At 56.4% G+C, this 24,728-nt stretch overlaps 8 protein-coding genes across 8 annotated transcripts; 4 read left to right on the forward strand and 4 right to left on the reverse strand.

Annotated features, from left to right (window-relative positions):
- Positions 1-21: 21 nt before the first annotated feature.
- On the reverse strand, positions 22-2,026 carry F5144DRAFT_651441 (cytochrome P450; the record flags this gene model as incomplete). The annotated part of the gene is made up of 4 exons (XM_066793030.1): positions 22-499; positions 608-774; positions 835-914; positions 982-2,026. The coding sequence occupies 4 exons, from the start codon at positions 2,024-2,026 to the stop codon at positions 328-330; spliced, it is 1,464 nt and encodes a 487-aa protein (XP_066643948.1). The 3' UTR covers positions 22-327.
- Positions 2,027-3,889: 1,863 nt separating this feature from the next.
- Positions 3,890-4,780, forward strand: F5144DRAFT_603525 (Inositolphosphorylceramide synthase subunit Kei1-domain-containing protein; the record flags this gene model as incomplete). The annotated part of the gene is made up of 2 exons (XM_066791285.1): positions 3,890-3,937; positions 4,046-4,780. The coding sequence occupies 2 exons, from the start codon at positions 3,890-3,892 to the stop codon at positions 4,778-4,780; spliced, it is 783 nt and encodes a 260-aa protein (XP_066643949.1).
- A 782-nt stretch (positions 4,781-5,562) lies between these two features.
- On the forward strand, positions 5,563-10,784 carry F5144DRAFT_263775 (uncharacterized protein). The gene is made up of 3 exons (XM_066783561.1): positions 5,563-5,792; positions 6,008-10,533; positions 10,597-10,784. The coding sequence occupies exons 1-3, from the start codon at positions 5,756-5,758 to the stop codon at positions 10,624-10,626; spliced, it is 4,593 nt and encodes a 1,530-aa protein (XP_066643950.1). The 5' UTR covers positions 5,563-5,755; the 3' UTR covers positions 10,627-10,784.
- Positions 10,785-11,427: 643 nt separating this feature from the next.
- Positions 11,428-15,581, forward strand: F5144DRAFT_621496 (glycosyltransferase family 2 protein). The gene is made up of 3 exons (XM_066792068.1): positions 11,428-11,922; positions 12,373-14,039; positions 14,091-15,581. The coding sequence occupies exons 1-3, from the start codon at positions 11,759-11,761 to the stop codon at positions 15,269-15,271; spliced, it is 3,012 nt and encodes a 1,003-aa protein (XP_066643951.1). The 5' UTR covers positions 11,428-11,758; the 3' UTR covers positions 15,272-15,581.
- Positions 15,582-15,668: 87 nt separating this feature from the next.
- On the reverse strand, positions 15,669-17,049 carry F5144DRAFT_264013 (marvel domain-containing protein). Its single transcript, XM_066783563.1, has 3 exons — positions 16,774-17,049; positions 16,496-16,717; positions 15,669-16,121 (listed from the first exon to the last, which is right to left on the reverse strand). The coding sequence occupies exons 1-3, from the start codon at positions 16,810-16,812 to the stop codon at positions 15,819-15,821; spliced, it is 564 nt and encodes a 187-aa protein (XP_066643952.1). The 5' UTR covers positions 16,813-17,049; the 3' UTR covers positions 15,669-15,818.
- Positions 17,050-18,155: 1,106 nt separating this feature from the next.
- On the reverse strand, positions 18,156-18,847 carry F5144DRAFT_488631 (uncharacterized protein; the record flags this gene model as incomplete). Its single annotated transcript, XM_066785672.1, has 3 exons — positions 18,156-18,228; positions 18,286-18,629; positions 18,713-18,847. The coding sequence occupies 3 exons, from the start codon at positions 18,845-18,847 to the stop codon at positions 18,156-18,158; spliced, it is 552 nt and encodes a 183-aa protein (XP_066643953.1).
- Positions 18,848-20,007: 1,160 nt separating this feature from the next.
- On the forward strand, positions 20,008-22,325 carry F5144DRAFT_593507 (adaptin N terminal region-domain-containing protein; the record flags this gene model as incomplete). Its single annotated transcript, XM_066790467.1, has 4 exons — positions 20,008-20,207; positions 20,276-20,351; positions 20,406-20,770; positions 20,822-22,325. 4 exons carry the CDS (start codon positions 20,008-20,010, stop codon positions 22,323-22,325), a joined length of 2,145 nt encoding a protein of 714 aa, XP_066643954.1.
- Positions 22,326-22,760: 435 nt separating this feature from the next.
- F5144DRAFT_651449 (uncharacterized protein) lies at positions 22,761-24,578 on the reverse strand (the record flags this gene model as incomplete). The annotated part of the gene is made up of 2 exons (XM_066793031.1): positions 22,761-23,510; positions 24,497-24,578. 2 exons carry the CDS (start codon positions 24,576-24,578, stop codon positions 23,089-23,091), a joined length of 504 nt encoding a protein of 167 aa, XP_066643955.1. The 3' UTR covers positions 22,761-23,088.
- Between the last annotated feature and the right edge of the window lie 150 nt (positions 24,579-24,728).

Below are 24,728 nucleotides of genomic sequence, written 5' to 3' on the forward strand. Positions count from 1 at the left end.
ATCGTTAAGATCGAAAGGTCCTACACAGTCTTTGCCAAGTGCTTTAATCAACCTGTTCTAGAGGTCGATAAGTCGGCTGTTTATCCTTCAGGCCTGGTCGGCCCGCAGTGTCTTGAGTTCGGTCTGAAGCTTACGGGCTTCGCCGCTATCCTCGACCGAATTGTCAATGGTCGCCCTAGTCTCGTACTGGTCTACCCCGGTGATCGCTACCTTCAATGCAAACTGGAAGCAGTCCAAGGGCTAATTGCATGTGGGACGTCGCCGAGGTTCAGAAGATATTGCGGCACTTTATCCGCCACTAATACACCGAAAAGCCTCCGATTTCACCTACTTGTTGGGCGATTCTCTCAACACCGGGAAGAGCTTCACATTGATCCCACCCTTCTCCCAGAGCGTAAAAATCTTCTGAGCGCTCCAATTCCTACTCTCGGGCATGAGCTCCAAGTCAAAGTTCCACAGCAGCCGCGCCAGGATGAGCCTCATCTCGACATAGGCAAGACTAGTACCCTCAGCGTCAGTAACATTAAACAGTACAGGGACACCGGCACGCAGAGCTTCGTATTATACACCAAAGGTGAGAGCAAAAGGCAAGGGGGCAGACACATACTTTCTCCCAATGCAGTTCCGCGGACCGACCGAAAACGGCTGCAGCACACCGCGCACATCGTGGGCATACTCGGGATCACCGAGCCAACGCTCGGGCACAAACTTATTCGCGTCACGGAAGTTGCTCTCGCTCTGATAGGACGCCCACTGGGGGACTCCTACTGCCGTCTATGCGTGCGGCACGCTGTTAGTTTGCTGAAAAAAGTAGGAATGATGTGCTCTGCTCACGTCGCCGGGGATCCAGTATCCCTCGATGTGCTCGCCTTTCGACGGCGTGCGTCGAGATAGGGTAAGGGGTGTCGGGGGATCTGTTTGGGTTCACAGGGTCAGCGAGAAATGCCGCAGTGAAAGCACCAATATCGGGTGATATCCTACACATGCGAAACCCTTCCTCAAACACAGCGTTCATATACTGTAGCCCATTCACCGCAAGCAAGGTGATATCTTCCTCAGTCTCAAATGAACCGCGAATCTCCCGCACCAACTTCTCATACTTATCCCGGTTGCTCAACAAATAAAACGTCGTCCCACTCAGCTGTGTCGCCGTCGTCTCGCTCCCAGCAATAATCAAAACATTCGCGTTCTCCACGATCTCTTCGGGAGTCATGCCTTTCTCGTCGTTATGCCGCAGAATATAGGACATGAAATCCTCGCGCGACACATTTCCACTCGCAATCCTTCGCTGGGCCGTTTGTTCGGCCAGCGCCCAGTGCTCCTTCTGGCTGTGCACCAGTTTCTGAGGGAGGAGAAGCGACTTAAGGAAATTTAGCGCCGGGTGCCGCCGTAGAGCCTCGCTGAAGACGCTGAGCTTGATGTTGTCGAAGATCATAGCCACCCAGGGATGGTAACCGCCGCCCTCGATGCAGCCGAACGGCTGGCCGAACGCGAGGTCGCCGATTAGGTCAAAGGTGGTAAAGTTGTACCATCGGACAATGTCGACTACTTCACCAGAGCGGGCCTGCTCGGTGAGTTTGGTGATCAAGAGATCGATGTAGTGCTTTATGATGTCTCCCTGACCGCGCAATGCTTTTTCGGAAAAGGCATGCGAGAGCAGGCGCCGTTGACGCCGGTGGTCGTTGTCGTTGGCGAGTACAATGTGTGGGTGTCCGGATGTGGTCGGGCGGTAGGTGATGTGGTCCTTTTGGAAGGTCTCCTGGCCGGCGGTGCGGTGACCGTAGATGGTTTTCCATGCGCCAGGGGTGGTGAAGGAGACGTTGTTGGTGGTGAACCGTACGACGGGCCCGTACTCGGCGTGCAGCTGCTTCAGCTTGTGCGGCCACTCGCCGCGTAGGAGGTGGTATAGATACGGCAGGTCCCAAAATGCGTAGAGCTTGGGGCCGGGCACTTCAGCTAGCGGATGGAAGAAGGCGTAGTACACGCTTCTCACGACGAAGAGAAACAGCACCTGGACAGCCGACATTAGTATTCGAATCGGCCGTAGGGAGGAAGCAATGAAGCAGACATTAACAACTTACTCCAGCAAGTGTTGCCCCAAGCACTCCTACGAAGTGCAAAAAACCAAGGAACATCATAGGCATTGTGGTGGTTGAGAACGGATGACTTACTGCAAGGAAATGGAACGCAAAAGTTGAGGAGGAGGCAGGAGGCTTTTATGTACCTTAGGTAGATCGGCATTAGGACGCTCAACGTCCCGGTCACGCATCGGTGTTCGAGAAGTAACCACTACCTACATGTTATTCGGAAGCTACTAGCTGGTGCCGTGCATAACTAGGTACGTAATTGAGGTGGCTTTCAGGTCTCCATAGATGTGCAACCACATGATTGCTAGGGTCGCATGCATAACTTGAGTCGAGCAATCTCGGCGCCACACAATCCCGGGATAAAAGCTTTGTGCATTGGCCCGGTCCGGAGCTTTTCACAGCCCGGCAGCCCGGCACCAACTGCCTGGGCTTTTCATAGCCCGGCACCGACTGTTACGGAGTCGTTTTCTCACAGCTAATGGTTTTCGGAAGAAAACTACCTAGGTAGGTACCTAGCTTATGTCTCCGGTTTTACCCTGGTGCCCCAGTGGTTTTTGGAAGAAAACCACCTAGGTACACCTAGGTATCTAGCTTACACAGTATGTCTCCGATTTCCTACCCGTGTGCACGGGCAATCATCCGGGGCCGTATCCGCACCGGCGACCCATGAGCCTTGGCAAGCGACGGAGCTACAGTAGCAGTGAGTAGGTACCTAGGTACGTACCGGTATGCGAACAGGTGCAGCACAATTCAAGGAAGAACTTGCCATTCTCAGATCATATCTCCTGACATTGACATTGAGACTGTCGCCCCTCCTCTATTAGTGTTGTCGAGCTTCCAGGCCCCGCCCAGACTTCGCCCCCCTGAGGGCGCCCATGCTCTCTTTCATACCCAGGTTGGTAGGTATTTGGGATCTTTAGGCTTTGATAGTCACAAAACTGTCATAGCATCGCATTTGTTTCTACATCATGCCCACACTACTTAAACCGCGGGCAGCAAGGCACACTAGAGCGCGGGCCAGGGCGAGGTCCTGGGCCTTCCAACAGATTCCTCGAGTCAGGGTTCACCACTATATGTGTGCTACTATGTCTAATATTCTCAGACACAGACGGATGAGCGATGGCTTTCCCCAAGCAGCACAAATCCCGATGCGCACCGCAGGCAGAAACTGGGCCGCTGCACGGAACCGAGTTGGATTCACGACGCCAGATTCACCGTGACTCGCGAACACCTTGCCAAGATGTCGGCATCATCACCAACCCAACGCGCTTTCATGTCATATTGAGATCGTGGGGTATTTCCTACCAAGCAGCTTCGCAGGTATATCCCCAATCCTCGAGACTACTACGCAGTCGTGTAATGAGTGTACTGGTACAGATGCAAGGAACCGCTTCGAAGGGAGGGTCATGGTGGTGTCGTCGACGGTTTCGAAGCTGCGTTTGAGAGGATGTGAAAATGGTTGGAGTACATTCACGACCTAATAAGGTATTCGTACTTGTATTGTTACATCTGCTCCGTTTCAGGGGTCGAGAGCGAGTTCGTCCGGAAAGCGGCCAATCACCACTCTCACGTGCGCCCCACTAATCCCCAAAGACTTCAGTTTGTGCCGATACATCCGAGACCCTGGCGCAGCCAGTGGGCTCGAGGATCACTGTGACGGCCAAGAAGAGGCCGCTCCACCTTTGACACTGGGCCGAAGGGTCCTTCAGGTCCAACATGCGACCTGCAACACTGGAATGACGCTCCCAGTTCAAAACCACCCAAACCATAAGAAATTGAGAACAACAAACCCCATTTCTAACATGCCGTCAACATCGAGGAGTTCATGGCTGCGGCTGCCCCGGCCCAAGGTTCGTTTCGTTTTTACTTCTGCCCCTCCGTCCTTCCCCAAATCACCACCAGGCACCACGAGAGGACCCAGCTAACCAAAGCGCCGCGATGCGACCAACCCAACACAGTCCTTCCTGGGCTTCATGACCTTGCAAACCGGCACCGAACTCATCTCGACCGCCCTCATCTTCAACAAAGCGACCGGTCTCTATGGCCTACTCACCCTCTTCACGGGCTACTCGCTGTCCGCACTCCAAGTAACCGCCTACCTGGGCTCAGTCCTCGTGCTCGCGGCGCTCGCCATCTGCCTGCCCCACGTGCGCAAGCAGAGCCCGCTGCCCAACCTCGCGCTCGCGTGGGTGTACGCCGTCGACACGCTCGTCAGCGCCGCCTACACGGCCGCCTTCGCCACGGCCTGGTACCTGGCCGAGTTCCACGATACCAAGGGCCCTGCGGGCGCCGAGGACGATGTGGTGACGTCGCCGAGCAATGCGGGCGAGGTGCAGCACGATGCGGGGCAGCAGGCGCAGGTGAAGGCGGGCACGGGGGTGCATGACACGGCGGCGAGCATGGTGCTGATTGTGGCGTTTACGCTGGTGCGGGTGTATTTCAGCCTGGTGGTCATGGCGTATGCGCGCGTGGTGCTGCTGCGCTTTGTGGACGAGAGCATGCCCGAGGCGGAGGAGGTTGCCGGCGTGTCGCCGGATCCGTTTGCGGTCGGCGCGCCGCTGGGTGAGGGGTGGAGGGGCAAACTGGGCAGGGTGATGGTGCGTGTTGGGAGGGGGTATTGGTTGGGTGGCAAGAAGGAGGATGAGGAATGGGCGCGCCAGGTCAATTCCAAGTTCAGGAGCACCAGGGAGTGAGGGAGATGTGTTGCAGTGGGCGGCAGTGGGCAATGGGCAGTGCAATGGGCAAGGGGTAGTGGGGGGAAGCGCGGGTTGAACCGACGCACGTGGAGGCGTTTGGACGGGAACTAATTACGAGGTGCTTGTCCGCTGGTTGAATTGGTTCGCATGGTTGGTTGGCGTTATTTTCGGGATTCGGGGGTTCGATTGCATGAGCGAGGAGGGGATAGAGTGGATAGACCTCGACGAATACATTAATACGGGGGATGTCAGCCATCGCAGTCTCCGGCATGGCCGATGATTTTGCTGAGTCTGAGTGTTGGAGAAAACCGCACGTGGGCCTGCCGAGCCCAGTGCCGCCACCCATGCCATCTTCCCCTTGCTTGCTTGCGGGTTAAAGGAAGGGTCTTGCCCACGCCGTTGTTGACACTTTTCCGATTGTCAATGGAGAAACTAAACGGCTCGGCGGCTCGGCGGCTATCGGTCGGCATCGTGAGAACCTCAAACGAAGAAGGTGAGGATGTCGAGGGAGTCGGGAAAAGAACGACTCACCGAGAGTACGCCGTTTTAACAAATGGCAGAGTAAATGCCACGGCAATATGTTAGTGGGGATGACAAACCTGGGAATCACACCATCACGCAACGAACCAGCGGAGCTCTGGGGGCATTCATGACAAAGCGCTGTTGAAATCCCACGCGCGCAATTCGCTGGTTGATCTGGGGGCTCTGGGCAAAACCCGGGATCTGAGGCGCTAGGGCGATCACGCAATCGCTCACCTCTTGCGCTGCTTCCCCAGCCGTCAAATTTGGGACTGCTGCGGGGCCGATATAGGGCCTTTAATTGCTTGCCTCCGGCTTCTGGCCCTTCCATAAAGAGTCAGGGTCTTTTGAGGGTTTTAAACAGCGAAAAAAAAAAGAAAAACACGGCTTGTTTCCCTGTGATGCTGCACTCTTTTCCGTCAATATTATCCTGCTCGTGAACTTTGTTGCACGATGGCAGACCTCAAGCTGAGGACACCCGAAGAGGCTGGTAAGTGCCATCAGTTTGCAGTTCTTTTGCCCCGCCAAATGATGTGGTGCCTCGCAGTCGCTGTTTATCGCAACTTGTCATTGGCATCGTCAATGGGATGACGATGGATGGGATGGCATGAAGATTTGCGATAGGGTGTTCGCATAACAGCTGTAGCTTGCCGCAGAGTTAATTTGCATATCATAGCTGGCAAAACTGACAATCCCATTGTGTAGTCGCCGCAATCGCATATCTCGCCAGCGATGTGGTCGTCTCGGTGCAGCCCTCGTTGGGCGCCGATTCCGGGTTCTCGACCTCCCTCAAGCAGCTCGCCGCAAACAAGACTCCCGGCTTGGTCGCAAAGACCAGCGATGCCGTGCCCGAGGTCCAGTCCGTGAGGCACAACACCGACCCTCTCCTCTCCGTCTTCACCCCGATCCGCTCCGGCCGCCTGGTTTCGGTGACGACAACATCCTCCGTCCTCCTGCCCTCGATTGCCCACCTCTACAAGCTTGCGCATCTCCCAGTAGTGCTCCATGTTGCCCTCACGCCAAAGACCTTCCCCGACTACTCGGCCATCACATCGATCCGGAACTCGGGGTGGACATTTCTGCAGTCATGGTCGTTGCAGGAAGCCCATGACATTGCCCTGACAGCGCATGCCCTGGCTATCCGCTCCGGCAAGGGTGTGATTCACTTCTTCGACCCTAGCTCTAGTGCTGGCCAGGAGCCCATTGATGTCGCGAGTGCCGATGTCATCCGCAGTGTTATTAACTTGGATAATGTGCGGAGGTTCCAGTCCGCTCCCATTGCTGGCTCCAGCATCTACGCCGACGACGGGCGAGTCGCTGTTGTTTCTGACCAGCCCGAGATCTTGGCGGCAAGAAACGTTGCTGTCAACAACGTACCCGTGGCCACGGGTGCTGCCCTGCCCGGATCCCCCACCATTACTTCACCCTCCTCTGTGAAGTCTAGCCAACAGAGCGCAGCTAGCTCACCACCCCTCCCATCAGCCGCGACTACGATCGAACCCGCCCCGCCCGTCGTTTCCTCCGAAGATATCCACAATTACGTTACCTCCATCTGGGCCCAGCTCAACGAGCTTGTGGGGAGGCAATACAGCACATTTGAGTGGAGGGGATCCTCCAAGGCCGAGACTTGCCTCTTCCTCTTCGGGTCCGATGTGACCCTCTTCTCAAACGCCATCACTCAGGCGCAGGCCGATGACTCGTTTGCCAATGCGGGCTTGATCGCCCCCAGGCTCTACCGGCCCTGGCTGGGCGCGAAGCTGCTTGAAGCCATCCCAAGAACAGTAAAGAAGGTCGCAGTCCTTGAGCAGGTCTCGAGGAAGACAACGAAGTGGGGCCCCGTTCTCATCGACGTCCTAACGTCGGTCAAGAGCGCTGCTGGTGTTGTCGAGACGATTGTCGGCCACCAACTTGGGTACATCTCCAAGGAGACGGTCCAGCAAGCACTCCGTGGCGTCTTCCAGAACCTGACTTCCGACAAGCCGGTGCAAAACTTGGAGGTTGGCGAGCGGGAAGCCCCCGAGCAGGCTGCCGAGTCTGGGCTGGAGAAGCCCACGCTGGAGACTGCCTACACCAAAATCCTTACCCAGCTGTTTGGCACCAGGACATTCATTGCCAACTCTCTCGAATCCGATAACGCCGGCATCTCGAACACCATTTCGGCCACCCCCGAATATGGCTTCGGGTCTCTGCTTGCCAGGAAGGAAAGGAGGAAGAAGTTTGTTGGCGAGGTCAAGAGCGCGGCTAGCTCAGGTGGATTTCTGACTGAAAACCCCAAGCGGGCCCTCGCCAACTGGGTTGCCAACGCCGACGACGTCAAGAAATCCGAGGAGGCCGCCGAAGATGCTCTCTCAAAACTCACCATCGACAACTCGACCCTGTCAAAGTCGCTTCTGGAGAACAAGCATTTCTTCCGCAAGCAGTCACTGTGGCTTGTCGGGTCTGACGCCTGGTCATACGATCTCGGCAACTCGGGCGTGCACCACGTTTTGGCTTCCGGTGAAAATGTCAACCTCCTGATCATTGACTCTACCCCCTACTCAGAACGCGCCGCAGCCGACGCCAACCGGAGAAAGAAGGACATCGGGCTTTATGCCATGAACTTTGGCAACGCCTACGTCGCGTCGACGGCTGTGTACAGCTCGTACACCCAGGTCCTCCAGGCCATGGACGAGGCCGACAAGTTCAACGGCCCCTCGATTGTCCTGGCATACCTCCCTTACTTTGGTGAGCACGACTCTCCTCTGACGGTCCTCCAGGAGACGAAGAAGGCAGTCGATATTGGCTACTGGCCCCTGTACCGGTGGAACCCGGAGAACGAGAAGAAGGGCGAGCCCAACTTCTCTCTGGACTCCGAACGGATCAAGAAGGAACTGAAGGAGTTCCTCGACCGGGACAACCGCCTCACTCAAATGATGCGCAGCGAACCGCAATTCGGTGGTGTGCTGTCAGAGGATTTCGGAACCGAGATCCGGGCGCAGCAGAAGAGGCAGGCCAAGGACGCGTACAACCAGTTGCTCGAAGGCCTGTTTGGCGCGCCGCTCACCATTCTGTTCGGTTCGGACGGCGGCAACGCCCAGTCCCTGGCGAAGAGGTTGGGCACCAGGGGCAGGGCCCGTGGTCTGAAGACCACCGTCATGTCCATGGAAGACTACCCGGTCGAGGACCTGCCAACGGAGGAGAACATTGTCATTCTCACCTGCACAGCCGGCCAGGGTGAGTTCCCGCAAAACGGCAAGGCGTTCTGGGATGCCATCAAGGACAACACCGAGCTCGACCTGGCTTCCGTCAGATTTTCCGTCTTTGCCCTCGGTGACAGCCACTACTGGCCCCGCAAGGAGGACCGGGTATACTACAACAAGCCCGGCAAGGATCTCGACAGGGTGCTTGCTAACTTCGGTGCGACGAGGCTGGCGGATATCGGGCTTGGTGACGACCAGGATCCGGATGGATTCCAGACGGGTTACCAGGAGTGGGAGCCCAAGCTATGGGAGGCTCTTGGCGTGGCCAATGTCGAGGGGCTTCCTGATGAGCCTCCCCCGATCACCAACGAGGACATCAAGATCGCGTCCAACTACCTGCGTGGCAATATCGCCGAGGAACTCAAGGACACCTCGACGGGCGCCATCAACGCTTCGAACCAGCAGCTCACCAAGTTCCACGGCACATACATGCAGGACGACCGTGATCTCCGTGACGAGCGCAAGGCCCAGGGCCTGGAACCCGCCTATTCGTTCATGATCCGGTGCAGGCTTCCCGGTGGTGTGTCGACGGCGAAGCAGTGGATCCAGATGGACGACATCAGCAATGAGCTTGGCAACGAGACCATGAAGCTGACCACTCGGCAAACGTTCCAGTTCCACGGCGTCGTCAAGGGCAAGCTCAAGCCTGCCATGCAGGCCATTAACCGGTCCCTAATGACCACTATCGCCGCCTGCGGTGATGTCAACCGTAACGTCATGTGTAGCCCGCTTCCCTCGCAGTCCAAGTACCACCACGAGGTCTTCGCGTGCTCCAAGAAGATCAGCGACCACCTGCTGCCCGCGACAACGGCGTACCACGAGATTTGGCTCACGGACGACGACGACAAGAAGACGCAGGTTGCCGGTGAGGCGGTGCAGGACTTTGAGCCGCTCTACGGCCCCACCTACCTGCCTCGCAAGTTCAAGATCTCGATCGCCATCCCGCCGCACAACGACGTCGACGTTTACGCGCACGACATTGGCCTCATCGCGATCAAGGGCAGCGATGGTAACCTCGAGGGCTTCAACCTGTTGGCCGGTGGTGGCATGGGCGCTACGCACAACAACAAGAAGACCTACCCGCAGGTCGGCCGGACGCTCGGCTTCGTCAAGACCGACGAGGTGCACATCGCCTGCGAGAAGGTGATGCTAGTGCAGCGCGACTTTGGCGACCGCAAGAACCGCAAGCACGCCCGGCTCAAGTACACTATCGACGACTTGGGCGTCGACGTATTCCGCGGCAAGGTCGAAGAGCTCTGGGGCCAACAGTTCGAGCCGGCGCGGGCGTTCCACTTCGACAGCAATGTCGACACGTTCGGGTGGACCAAGGACGAGCACGGCCTCAACCACTTCACCTTCTTCATCGAGAACGGCCGCATCGAGGACACGGCCGAGTTCCGCATGAAGACGGGCCTGCGCGAGATCGCCAAGGTGCACAAGGGCGAGTTCCGCCTCACCCCCAACCAGCACCTGATCCTCAGCAACGTCGCCGACGAGGACCTGCCTGCGCTGAAGGCCCTCATGGCCGAGTACAAGTTGGACAACGTGCAGTTCTCGGCGCTGCGCCTCAGCTCGTCGGCCTGCGTCGCCTTCCCCACCTGCGGCCTCGCCATGGCCGAGTCGGAGCGCTACCTGCCCGTGCTCATCTCCAAGCTGGAGGGCTGCCTGGAGGAGAACGGCCTGCGGCAGGACTCGATCGTCATGCGCATGACGGGCTGCCCCAACGGCTGCGCCCGCCCCTGGCTGGCCGAGGTCGCCTTCGTCGGCAAGGCCTACGGCGCGTACAACATGTACCTAGGAGGTGGGTACCACGGCCAGCGGCTCAACAAGCTGTATCGCTCGAGTATCAAGGAGGAGGAGATCCTGGAGATCATGAAGCCCATGCTGAAGCGGTATGCTCAGGAGCGCAACGAGGGCGAGCGCTTTGGTGACTGGACCATTCGGGCCGGTATCATTAAGGAGACGAAGGAGGGTCGGGACTTCCATGAGGGGGTGAGTTCTTGTTTCGACTGATTGCCTCGCATTGTGTTATGATGCTAACTGAGACTCCTGCAGGTTGCCGAAGAGGAGTCGGACGAGGAGTAAAACTGTCAAGACATGGATGGAAGGAAGGGCGGGAGTTTGTAGATTAATTGCGGGCGCATGCATCTGAGATTTGAGCACTGCATTTATCTTTTACGTTACTTTACGTTACCATCATTGCTTTAGGCGTCGAAAATGTCAACTGCACATTGCCATCTGTTCTTGTTTTGTGGTTTGTTTATCCAAGGGTGTGTTGTTGTCGATGTAACTCATGTTACGCGCGTAACTGTCTCTGCTGCGCCATGCTCCGGTGCTGCCGACATCGGTTTGTGACCCCTGTGCCCCTTGTGTTCCTTGTGTCCCTTCACTCTCTGGCCACAAAAAGCCGAACTCGAAAAGGGAGCAAAAGTCAAGAAAAGAGAAAGAATTGAAAAAAAAAAGAAAAAAAAAAAAGGAAAGAAGAGGGAAAAGAAAACAAAGCAAAATAAATAAAAGAAAAGAACCCGAGTCAATTAAAAAGAAGCCTTTGGGCTTTCGAATGGCTTTCGTTTCTTTCCTGCGGTCGAAGATTTTGGGGCACCTCTATTTGGAGTTCGTCTTTTTTTGGCCAGAGTTGTCTTCGTCTTCGTCCCTTGTTTCCCTTCGGGAAAGTCGGGGTAAACTGCTTGGCAGGCATCGAGTCTGGGTTTGCGACGATCCCACAGAATCGCAAGCGCCACTGATCGACGAATGGCTTGGCTGCCCTGGCAAGAAGAGTGGGGCTCCCCACGATGACTTGCGTCGCGTTGCCCCGACAACATACCCCCGATGAAGCGACCAAACAAGACTGAGGAAGGTGCCCCTCCAGCTCCTGCGATGAAGGATATCGCATTCCACTTCGTTGATCTGTGCTCCACGATCACTAGCCGAGTTTAGGACTTCTTCATCGCCATTTTTTCGATTTTTGTTCTGACCAACAGCCAGTGTGCAGCCAGCGTCTTCATCTATCAATCACCGATCAACACGTTGTGGATTGCGCCGAGACTAGTTAATATCTAAGAGGCTTCGCATTCCACCACTTCTTCCTTACAGACGGCGCGACAATCGCAATTAGTTTTTCGCGCATTCCAACCGAGCTGCGCGACACAACCACCGAGCGCGTGTCTCAAAGACACAATTTTATCATTGCGGCCTCGCCGCCACAGCAGCAGCCACCATGGATGACCGACATTCCCCCGCACGCCAGCCGCCTCCCGAGTACACGCTCCCATCGTATGGCGATGTGGACGACTCGACGCCGACTGGCACGCCGCACCATGGCGCTGCCGTGCGCCTGCTCACATCCATGGAGGAGCCTGTAACTTACGACCCGCGGCCGACGTATGTCTTACCACAGCTTCTTATTCCCCCTCCTCTTTCCCTCCCGTCTTTGCAGCCACTCCAGCGAGTGCACTTGCCTACCGAGAAAGCGACGCCTGAGATGCTCCAAGCTCTCGGGCTGCGCCCAGAAAGATCAATGCCGCAGAAGAACAACACCCCTGCTTCAGCCGGCGCTCCAGTCCCAACGGGCCCGCGGCCGAAGCCTACTGCGCAAGAGAAAGTGAAAAGTGGCAGGCCTCTCAGTCACTGTTCAACCATACGGCTGCAGAGAAAGAAACAATTGGAGTCGCCAACTCCCGAGCAAGTTGCAGGAAGTTTGCCCGTGATCCCGAAGGGCCCATCTCCAAGAAAGCGAGCGCGGTTCCAGGCTCGATGCGAATCAGAATCTCCTAAAGAGGACCGTCTCACCCCGAAACCAAGCATGAGCTCACATAAAAGCAACGTGAACAGAGGCCGAACTAGGCAGGCTTACGAGCCCTCCCTCGACTCTCGCCAATCCATCCTTGATCCGCCGCACATGCCCCCTCCGGACCCCTCCTACAGCTCCTACAACTCGGCCATCGACAACGGATCGCCAACGCGGCCATGGAGCCCCATTCGCGACTCTTCCGAGTACGGTCGACCGCCGCCTGCCAGCAACCGATACGAGCCCGCAGACATTAACGGCAGCCCCCGGCCCGGCACACCTGCTTCGACATACGGCGGCAGCCCTAGGCGGCCTCTGCCTCCGGCGCCCTTGTTTTCGGCAGGGCCGCGCGGCTCTAACCAGTCGTTTAATGACGATATTACCGTTAGCATCCCGCTTACCGAGGACCCTGACGATGTTTTTGCGCCTGAGTCGGATCTAGGTAGGAGCGGACACCACTATCGTGACTCGTACGCCGAGTCGCAAGTGACCCTCAGCGATGAAGCCACCGATGTGTCGTATGACGAGAAGACGGATCGGTACGGACCAGCCCCGGAAGGGAAGCAGGAGCGTCGCGGTGTTCGCGCGCCACAGATGATGAGGAGAGAAGTGCAGTTGATCAACGGCGAACTCGTCCTCGAGTGCAAAATTCCGACTATCCTCTACAGTTTCCTTCCGCGCCGAGACGAGATTGAGTTCACTCACATGCGGTACACGGCTGTGACATGCGACCCAGATGACTTTGTCGACAGAGGCTACAAGCTGCGCCAGAGCATAGGGAGGACGGCGCGCGAGACCGAGTTGTTCATCTGCATCACCATGTACAACGAAGACGAGTACGGCTTCACGCGCACCATGCACGCGGTCATGAAGAACATCAGCCACTTTTGCAGCCGGAACCGCAGTCGAACCTGGGGAGAGTTTGGTTGGCAGAAGATTGTCGTCTGCATCGTGTCAGACGGTCGCGAAAAGATCCACCCACGCACTCTGGACGCGCTGGCGGCCATGGGCGTGTACCAGCATGGCATCGCGAAGAACTACGTCAACCAGAAAGCCGTCCAAGCTCACGTTTACGAATACACTACGCAGGTATCACTCGATTCGGATCTCAAGTTCAAGGGCGCCGAGAAGGGGATCGTGCCGTGCCAGATGATCTTTTGTCTCAAGGAGAAGAACCAAAAGAAGCTCAACTCGCACCGTTGGTTCTTCAATGCCTTCGGAAAAGCCCTCAACCCGAACGTGTGTATTCTCCTGGATGTCGGTACTCGTCCTACTGGCAAGGCGCTATACCATCTGTGGAAGGCCTTTGATACGGACTCCAACGTGGCTGGCGCCTGTGGAGAGATCATAGCTATGAAAGGTGCCTGGGGCAAAAATCTCCTGAATCCACTGGTGGCTTCGCAAAATTTCGAGTACAAGCTGTCGAATATCCTGGATAAGCCGCTGGAAAGCGTGTTCGGGTACATTACGGTACTACCCGGCGCTCTCAGTGCCTACCGATATCACGCGCTACAGAACGACGAAACTGGCCACGGACCCCTCAGTCAGTATTTCAAGGGAGAGACGCTGCACGGCCAGCACGCCGACGTGTTCACCGCGAACATGTATCTCGCCGAGGATCGTATTTTGTGCTGGGAGCTGGTGGCCAAACGGGGCGAGAGATGGGTGTTGAAGTACGTCAAGGGCTGCACTGGCGAGACGGACGTGCCAGGTATGTTTACGAAGCTCCTTTTGCCGTCCGCCCACTTCTAACCATTTGCAGATACCGTCCCCGAGTTTGTCTCGCAGAGGCGCCGTTGGCTTAACGGCGCCTTCTTCGCGGCTGTCTACTCGCTGGTTCACTTTCGGCAAATCTGGCAGACGGACCACACCATCGCCCGGAAGATCCTGCTACACATCGAGTTTGTGTACCAGTTCATCCAGCTCATCTTTACGTATCTGTCCCTCGCCAACTTCTACCTGACATTTTACTTCATCGCTGGTGGCCTGGCCGATCCCCAAGTCGACCCCTTCAACGGCGCAGCAAAGTACATTTTCATCATTCTCCGCTACGTCTTGGTTCTCCTCATTTCGACACAGTTCATCCTCTCCCTTGGCAACCGGCCGCAAGGTGCCAAGAAAATGTACCTGGCGTCGATGATCATCTACGCTGTCATCATGGCCTACACACTGTTTGCCTGTATCTACGTTGTCGTGCGTCAGTTCTCTATGAAAGACGACAAAGACAACGAAGACACGAGCATCTCGCTGGGCAACAATGTCTTCACCAACCTGATTGTGTCCACGGCATCGACCGTTGGCCTGTACTTTCTTATGTCTTTTCTCTACCTGGATCCGTGGCACATGTTCACGTCGTTCCTACAGTACCTCATTCTGCTCCCGTCGTACATCTGCACCTTGCAGATTTATGCCTTCTGCAACACGCACGACGTCACGTGGGGTACCAAGGGCGACAACGTGATGAAGACGGACCTGGGCGGCGCCATCGGAAAGGGCAGCACCGTCGAGTTGGAGATGCCCTCGGAACAGCTGGATATCGACTCCGGTTACGACGAGGCGCTCCGCAACCTGCGCGACCGTGTTGAGGTTCCTGTACCGGGCATCTCGGACGAGCAGCTGCAGCAGGACTACTACAAGAGCGTGCGCACCTACATGGTCGTCACCTGGCTGATCGCCAACGCCACCCTGGCCATGGCCGCCAGCGAGGCCTACGGCGGCGCCTCCATCGGCGATAACTTTTACCTGCGTTTTATCTTGTGGTCCGTCGCGGGCCTGGCCGTGTTCCGTGCGCTTGGCAGCACCACGTTTGCCGTCATTGGGCTGGTGAACATGGTGGTGGAGGGCAAGGTGCGCATGAGCATCGAGGTGCCCAAGTGGTTGGGCGGGTGGGGCACCAAGATTAGTGACACGATGAGCAGTGTTGCTAGTAGTGTGCGGCGGTAGGGGGTTATTGCATGGGCAGTTGGGGAGTGGTGAGATAGATAGATGTCTTCTATGAGCAGGGCGGATTTGTTTTTGGCGTTGGTTTATGTCGGGTTAGATGTGGGTGGATTTATGTCGGGAGGGAATGATGTACGGATGGCGGCTGGGATGTCTGTGTCTTGGGAACGATACCTATGTACGGCAGATGACAGGATGTCGGGAGATGATGAGGAAAAGGGCGATGACGCAACGATGGAGGATTTGGTCATGTTAGTTGGTTCCGGTCGGAATAGTTTGCTTTGTTAGTCATGTAGGATACCCGATATTAATGATTTTCCTCTTCACATTACGACTCCGCTATCGTGATGGTAACTATGTATGCCGCCCTGGTATCGCGAATTCCGTTCATTCCATTCATCCTTCCGAGCCCCCGGTCATTAACATCAAACTCACTCCTCCCATCCTTGGTCGTGTCATTATTCCACCCCCCATAATCCGAACCCCAAGTCCACCCTTCCACTCCTCATTCACCCATGGCGGTGACGCTTCCATGACCCTTGCCTAGCACTTAAGCCACGTATGCCCCCGAGTGCATCCCACCACCACCACGGCGCCTCTGCAAGAACCCGAGCCCCACCAGCGCCGTACCCAAACCAAAGCACAGGAACTGCAGGATCTCGTCGGCTTGCGCCCGCTGGCAGTTGCCCTTGAGCGCGCTCATGATGGACTCGGGCGTCGCGTCCTCCCCGGCCGCCACGCCGTAGCCGGTCTTGTCGCCAAAGCTGATGCTGCCTTGGTTGAGCAGCGGGCTGTACAGCATGGCTTCGTAGTTGCTGCAGTTGGAGGTGTCTTTGAGGCCGTAGGCCCAGGCCTGTGAGGGGGGATGGGGTTAGTTTCATGTGGGCAGGTAAGGGGGGTTAGATAAAGGGGGTGTTAAGGAAGGTCGGGCGGGGAAGGGGAGGGAAATGGAACTTGAAGTGGAGGAGGGTTGAAGAAGGGGGGTGGTGGTTGGGGAGGAAGAAAGATCGAAAGGGAAAAAAAGGGAAAAAAAAGAAAAAGAAAGAAGAAAAGAAAAAGAAAGAAGAAAAGAAAAAGAAAGAAGAAAAGAAGAAAAAAAAGAAGAAGAAAAAAAGAAGAAGAAAAAAGAAGAAAAGAAGAAGGCAAAGAAGAAGAAAAGAAAAGAAAAAAAAGAAGAGAGAAAAAAAGAAGAAAAGAAGAGAAAAAAAAAGAAGAAAAAAAACCTACAATGCCACCACCAAGGAAAAACAGAGCGGCCAAGCCGTCCAGCACGAGAGGGACCAGCTCGGGGACGAAGGACACGAAGGTGCACAGGACGCCCACGCCGGCGACAATCATGCCAAACCCGCCTGTGAAGGTGCTGTAGCGGGTGGTGACGGGCGGCGTGTCGTACACCTGGTTTGCGATCATGGCTGCCGCGAGGGCCAGGATGGTCAGGGCCATGACGAACTAAACGCGGTTAGCTGGGCGTTGTGTGTTGTCGAGTGGGGGAGGGGGGTGCGTACAAAGAGGCCCCGGAGGCCAAGGCTGATGGGTTTAAGCATGGTTGCGGTTCTTCTTCTTGTCCCAAAATCAAGTCGAATAATAATGTGTAGAGAGGAACCAGTGAAGGATCAATAGACGTGGGAAAGGAAAGTTTATTATGTCTGGAAGAACTGCAAAGTGGGCGCTTCAGAAATCTCTTCTCGTCCTACTTGTAGCGGCCCGAGCGTATATCACTTCCAGGTCCTAGTAGGTTTTCGGGGTGGGCTCGGATATACTACCCAGGACTGGGACTGGTGGGCCAGGACCCGGAATCCTCATTGTTTTAAGGCATTTGGACCGTTGATATTTTAATCAAAGCAGGCGGCTCCACGCTGCTGCCTTGGGCTGTGGAGGTCCAGGCCAGTCAATCCTACCCAGTTTATCCAATGGACGGGGCGGCAACCATCTGTGCCTTTGGAAAAAGGTCCATGTACCACACGAGAATAGTCCCACAGTTCATAGCCGACGGCAGTGGCACGAGGGTCGCATTCGCCCCTAGCCTTGGTTGGCGCTTGGTGTACAGACCACGACTGGAGACCCCAGCTTGCCCCGTTTGAAGATTCCCTTTCCCTTCTCTCCACCAGCTGTGGAGGCGTGCCAGAGCTTGAGATGAACTGCCAAGGCAGGCAAGCAGGACGGAATCCTAAAGGATCAGTGATGAGCGGAGCTACAAAACAGAGTGGCAGACAAACCAAAAAGCGGGCAGTCGCGCAGGGCTGTGGGTTTCGAGATTGGCGATCAGGAGGATGCGGGCAGCAAACACAGCCCAGCGGTCAGGTTGGGGGCGATGCAATTGGTGCATTGGGATCCAATTTCTATTCTGAACACAAGGACCGTGCAGGTCAACTCGGCCGACAACCCTGGAAAACCCGGCAACGGTTCCGTTTTTGACCAACAGCCCCGTCTTTTCTATCAACATGAGTCATGAAATGACCAATGGCCGAGTCACTGGACCAGGAAGCAAGAAGAGAGGCGCTTGAACAGAGGCTTGTTTGGAGCGCGGACCAGATTTTGATGGGATTTTTTTCCCTTTCCCAACTTCCTTGCCGAGACATGGAGACATGTGCCTGTGGGGCACAGCACAAGGCTCAGCGCTGGTCTCGGCAGCCGCCCCCAAAGTGTGGGTCCAAGCAGTCAATTTCCTGCGTGATGATATTCTCCTCCCCATTGCTACCCCATAAACATCTTGGCCTTGAGGCGGCAGATGTGCGAATATATGTATATTCAAGTGACCGGATGGCCTGCTTCGGACGTGTTTCGGACGAGCGGGTCAAGATGCAACCCCAACCAGACCGCCGTGCGCTGTTTTCTATACTGGATATACCCAAACATGCTGCTTCTTCCACTTCTATGATGGCTCTGTCTATAACGCCGGTACCGCATGTTCCACGGCTTCGCGCTGCGCTTCCCAGGCAAGCCAGTCCGATCTCGTTGTTCTATGCCCATGGTTTGTTAGTCTCGCGTCTGTTTTCACTGCATTCCGGCGCACTCACGGTAGCAACCCCATCCCGTTGATCTTCCATATCCCCAACGCCAACGCAACCAACTGCATGGCTACGTACGCCAGCTTGACCTGGAGCATTTTGGCCCGGTTGCTTTCCGTCTCGAAGCGCTCAAAGGCCTGGTTGGTGCCCAGAATGCCCATGATGGGGTTTTTGAAGGCCATGAACACCATCATGATGCTGAAGATCTGCAGCGAGTTGCCCGACATGTACATCATGATGCCCGTCATGGGCAAGCTTTTGATCGGGCCCAGCGCCACCTCCCAAGCCTTCTTGAGCTTCAACGTGTCCATCTCCTCGGGTGTTGGCGCCTGTCGCGGGGCGGCTTTCGGGTCCTTGGCATCCTTCTTCTACGAGCGCCTTCGTTAGCAATCCCATCGACTGCCTGCACCTGATGCAAAGAGGATGGGAGCTCTACCTTGGAGTTGGACGGTGATTGCGACGAGGGGTATCCCGGGGGGTCGGGAATGCCAGCCTGTTTTGACTTATGCGCTGGGGGGTTGTTGAGACCTGCTGCCCAGGCGGGCAGCGTTGTTGTTGCAGTTGCGGACATTGTGCGGTGTGGTTTGCCCCGGGCGCAATTGGGACGTGGGTGCAGTGAAGTCGGTGTCGAGAACAACGAAGCGCGTTAGCTAAGGTGATGTCAAGTTTGGCGTCGAGCCTTGCGCGGCTTGGCAAACCCGCTTGCTCCCGTGCCAGTGGGACCACCGTGGTCCCCAGGTGCCCCACCAGGCGCGCCGTTGCTGAATTGGTGCAATTTTCAGGGGTTCGACCCACGCTGGGGTTCCGATCACCGAAATCGCCGGGCTTTACCCTGTTGAACTTCGAAAGTTTGGCAACGTCAACTCCCCCCTCGACCGCGACGTCAGCCATTGACGCGAATCAGAGACCTTAGCGAGGAATAGCAGCGATTCGAGCCGCTCGATACCACGGCCATCCCGCAATAATCCCGATAGCGACGCGCACGAGTAATCAAGCAACGAAGTCATCGACGACTGCTTTGGGCATGGGCATTGGGCGAGAAACACGACGCCACATGCGACATCAAGCCGAATAGGGACTTGAGATACCGGCCTTGACGGCTTACTCGGAAAATAAGGCTCTGCATCACCAACACCAAAGACCCGTGCGGGTTGCAATCGTCCCGGCCCTCTCCGGCAGATTGGACGCTTCGAAGACCCGGCGCCGAGTCCGCCCTACCAACCCACCTGAACTCGACATCTTGTACCTCATTGCACAACGCTAGTATCATTGCTGAGGACGCGCGCAAAAAATGGCGACCGCTCAGGGAGGAGGGGACTCGAAGCTGTTCGCTCGGGTAAGCTCACTATCCCTTATCTGTTCAGGTTCCTTGTCAGGTTCCCGCACTCGTGTCCTTGTCCATGTACCGTCCAAAGATGATGGGCGTCGCGGGGACTGCGGGGAAGAAACAAGCTTCCCAAATCCGGCCACCAACATTCTTTTGATATTCTCCAGCCTCGCTGCCCCTCATCTGCCCACCCCCATCTTGGCGAACCGCCCTGTCTTCACCCCTTCCTTAATTCCTAGCATCCTCAAACCCACGCCGACGCACCCTCGCTTGTCACCGCGCCGACCTGTCCTCTCTTCGACGACCTCCTCCTCGTCCATGGACACAATGAGCTTCCCCCCCAGGTCCCTTAGACCACCATCACCATGTTTCTCGCTTACCTCCCTCCGTCTGTTCACTCACCAATGCGGGGGCCACAGGGCAAAGTCGCCGAGCTGCGCTTCGAGCTGAATAGCGGCGGCAAGAAGGACAAGCACTTCACCGCCAAGAAGATCGCCCTGAAGAAGATTGTCGCCAACATGACCATGAGCAACAACGATATGGTCGCCTTGTTCCCGGATATTGTTGGCTGCATGAACATCCCGAATCTCGAGATCAAAAAGATGTAAGTGAGAGACCTACGCCAAGCCAGCACCTCAATCATCATCGAGGGCAATACTGATCAGACTTCAGGTGTTTCCTCTTCCTAGTCAACTATGCCAGGATGCGCCCGGATGTGGCGGTAAAAGCCATCCCCGTCTTGGAACACGTCAGTACCTGCTGTGGTCCCATTGTGCCGTATGCACATGCTCATCCTCTCTAGGACATGCAAGACCACAACCCCCTGGTACGGGCCCTCGCCTTACGAACCATGTCTTACATCCACGTACGAGAATTTGTCGAGGCGACGGTGCCCATCGTCAAGCAGCTTCTCCGAGACCCGGACCCGTACGTGCGTAAGACAGCAGCATACTGCGTGGCGAAACTGTACGATCACGACCGGCACATGGTAGAGAAGTCGGACCTTATCGACAGGTTAAACGGCCTGCTGAGGGACGACAATCCAACCGTGGTAGCTAGCGCCTTGGCTGGATTGATGGACATCTGGGAACGGAGCGACGCCATCAAGCTCACCATCGACTACAGTAATGCCTCCAAGATGGTTGCCATCTTGCCAGATTGCTCGGAGTAGGTACCCGTGTCTTGGCTTCTCCGTGATTTGGTTCTGACGTGCAGCAGATGGGGTCAGACATACATCCTGGAAGCCCTGATGTCCTACGTGCCGCAAGAATCGGGAGAGGCCGCGCTCCTGGCTGAGCGTATCGCCCCTCGCCTCTCACACTCCAACTCGGCCGTCGTACTCACTTGCATCCGTGTCATCCTCTACCTAATGAACTACATTGCCGATCAGAAACAAATCGCTGCTCTCTGCCGGAAACTGTCGCCGCCCTTGGTCACACTGCTCGCCAAGGGGCCCGAGGTGCAGTACCTGGCCCTCCGAAACGCCCTGCTCATTCTCCAGCGGCGACCCGAGGTGCTCCGCAACGACATCCGGGTCTTCTTCTGCAAATACAATGACCCCATCTACGTCAAGGTCACCAAGCTCGAGCTCATCTTCATGCTCGCCAATGAAAAGAACATTGATGAAGTGCTGACTGAGCTCCGCGAGTATGCCACCGAGATCGATGTGCACTTTGTCCGCAAAGCCGTCCGCGCCATCGGGAAGCTGGCCATCAAAATTGAGCCTGCCGCACGGCGGTGCATCAACCTCCTGCTGGAGCTCGTCGCTACCAAGGTCACGTACATCGTGCAGGAGGCGACAGTGGTCATCCGCAACATCTTCCGCAAATACCCCAACCAGTATGAGAGCATTATCGGCACGCTCTGCGAGCACCTCGACTCGCTCGACGAACCCGAGGCCAAGGCGGCCATGGTATGGGTCATCGGGCAATACGCCAGTCGCATCGAGAACTCGGACGCGCTCCTCGAAGACTTCCTCTTCTCCTTCGCCGAAGAGCCTGTCGAGGTGCAACTCGCCCTCCTCACCGCCACCGTCAAGCTCTTCATCCAGCGGCCCACCAAAGGCCAGGAACTCGTCCCCAAGGTCCTCAAATGGGCCACCGAGGAGACCGACAACCCGGACCTCCGCGACCGCGCCTACATGTACTGGCGGCTGCTCTCCACCGACATGGAAGCGGCGCGGCGCATCGTCATGGGCGACAAGCCGGCCATCACGGCCGAGTCGGAGCGGCTCGACGCCGTCACCCTCGAGGAGATGTGCCTCAACGTCGGCACCCTCGCCACCGTCTACCTCAAGCCCGTGCAGACCGTCTTCCGCAACGCCCGCCCCCGCCGCCTGCAGGACTCCCCCGCCCTGCAGCGCCACGACCTCCCCACTGCCGCCGCCCCGCCGGGCCTCCAGTCCGACGCCAACAAGAGCCTCAGCCAGCTCGGCCTCGGCGGCCAGCCCGCCGACTTCGACCCCCGCACGGGCCGCGACTACAACCCCCAGCAGCAGCAAGCGGCGTCGTCCCAAAACGATAACCTCCCGCAGGCCGTCAGCGACGCCGACGCGTATTTCGCCACGCAGCAGATGCGGGGGATGCAGATCCAGGAACAAGGGGACAGCTTTGGCGGGAATGGCGGCGAGGCGGCGGGTTACGTGGTCAACCAGTACGCGCCGCAGACGGTGTACCAGCCGGCGGCGCAGGGGGTGGCGGGGAATGGGGATCTGTTGTTGTGAGTGTTTGGGGGGAGGGGAAGAAGGGTGGGGGAGCTTGTTTCGGCGGTGGTGATGGTGGTGGTGGTGTAGTACCTGGTAGTTGCATGATGGAGCTCTGGCTGAATAAGCAGTGCGTGGGTTGGGTCAGAGGGGGGTTAATTGAGGATGGCCGGCCGAGTTGAACCGGGGCGAGTCAAAGTAGGGTAGGTAGGGGGGGTAATGTGGTTGGACATGAGCAGAAGAATAAAAACACAAACAAGAATCACCGTGTGCACTGAGCTGTGGCGCAATACGAGTACTTTTACTACATGTTCTGGACCAAAAGGCGGTGGTGTTGTTTTCCAGGGATTCTGCAAGATTGAGTGAGATGTGGGTGCTCACCCCACCATGATACACATACACCAGCTCACTTCTCACGCAACTTGCCGATTAAGCAAGTCCTCGGCGCCAGTGATAGAGTGGATCTGTGTCAATTGCGAGTGTATCGCCCCATTACTCTCCGCCGCCCTACTCGGGTAAACTGGATCACCGTCTCCATAGCAACTGTGATGAAATGAAATGACATGAAAAATAGCAAGACTCCCTAACCTTCCCCTCGTCAACCATTACCCTCCGCCTTCCTTGTCTCCGCACGTGCTTCATCCAGGTAACCATATCGTCACCCCTAAGCAAATGGCAAATGAGAACGGTAAAAATCCATGAGAAAAGGTCTGCATCCGTTCACCCTAACTACCCATGAAGTCTGGTAACGGAAGGCTGGCGAGAGAGGGGGGTAAAAACCGCCTTAAACGATGGCCATGACAAGGGCGACGGCGCCACCCGCGACAATGCCACCGACCAAGTTGGCCTTGTTGTTGCCCGCACCATTGACGGTTGTGGTGGGGGTCGCCGTGGCCGAGGTCTCCGAGGTGGATCCCTCGGTGGTGGCGTGAGTGTGGGTGGCAGTCTCAGACGAGGATGACGAGGCCTCGACGCTGCTGGGGACGGCGGGGACGGTGGAAACCGTCGACGTCACCGACAGGGTGCCCGGGATGGTCTCGGTGGACGTGCTGGTCGACGTGTCGGTGGAAGTGGTGAAGGTCTCAATCGAGGTGGTGGTGCTCGAAGCCACGGTCTCGGTGCTGGACGCCACAGTGCCGGTGCCGGTGGTGGTCCCCTCCTCACAAGGAGAGGTGCCTGCAATAGTGACGGTGACGGTGGCAGGCTCTGTGAAGGTGACCGTAACCGTGTCGGCGTCGCGCTTGTGCAGGCCGGCCGCGCCGTTGTCGATGGCGGTCGCGACACCAAAGAAAATGGCCGCGGCCGCAACGAAAAAAACGGTTGAAAATCATCTTGATGACTCGACTGTTTCGTATTGGTTGGATTTTCTGCAGACAATCCCCGTTAGTTACGCCAAAATCCTGTGCCTGTGCGGGAAGGCAGTGGTTCGTCGGCGCCTTCTCGATCACCCAGTTTCTCCGCTCGGGTCGACCAAGTTACCCTCGCGAATCGAGGAACGATAAATGTCACCACGGGGCTTTTGAGCGCAAACAATAATGAAACTTACTAGATCAGAGCGGCGACCGATGCTGAAAGTTAGGCTGTTGGCTGAGCGTGGCTCGCAGTTGATGAACGATTATTGAGGGAACTCGGGGAAGTGAGAGTCGGTGGAAAGGGAACGCGAGTGGAAAATGGGCGAAGCTGGTGAGTTTGTTTCTAATATTGAGACCGGGTTGTGGTTCCTGTAACTGGAAAATATTGAGATGGGAGAAAATGAGTGGAAGTTCCTGCCAGCTTGTGCAATACCACAGGGAAATTGGTATGACCAAGTGGCCAAACTTGAACTGGCGCGTGAAAAGTTTTCCAGTCTCAGTCGTTCCTTCCTGTTCTTCACAAAACCACTGAAGCAGTAACCCGCACCTGCCGTTGACCGTCACCCGAGAAGCTTTGGGGAAATGCGAACCAGATTTGAGCCAAACTGAGCTGTTTGCAAGTGGAACAGGTCTTGGATTGTCGCCAGGTATGAACAATGGCGACCATCAATGGCGTTTAAGACTGAGAAACCATCCAAGTTCCGGGCCCGACACAGGGACCGTTACACGAGTGTGCTGTATCTCCGGTGACAGCCGGCGATAAAACACCATCATTTCCGAGCCTGCTGTCCCTGTAACACCGTGTTTCAATGCTTTATCAGTCATGACCAGTTAACAAACTAATGTAAACATGATGTTGTGATAGTGTGTGGCAGCAGTCGATGCCCGACTTGGAGTCCTTCTCGGTAAGGCGTGGTGTCATGGTGATATCCAGCCCCCTGGACCCGGGCGGTTTCACATTTTGACCGCTGTTCATCATGGCTTGCATTAACTAGGCTCTTCATGCTCTCCAAACTGATGGAGCCGAGCCCATGGGCGGAATTTAGGCTGCCTTACTGGGGTCCACGTAAGA

This window comes from Chaetomium tenue (genome assembly GCF_020726465.1).
Source record: "Chaetomium tenue strain MPI-SDFR-AT-0079 chromosome Unknown F5144scaffold_4, whole genome shotgun sequence".
NCBI classification, from domain to species: Eukaryota; Fungi; Ascomycota; class Sordariomycetes; order Sordariales; family Chaetomiaceae; genus Chaetomium; species Chaetomium tenue.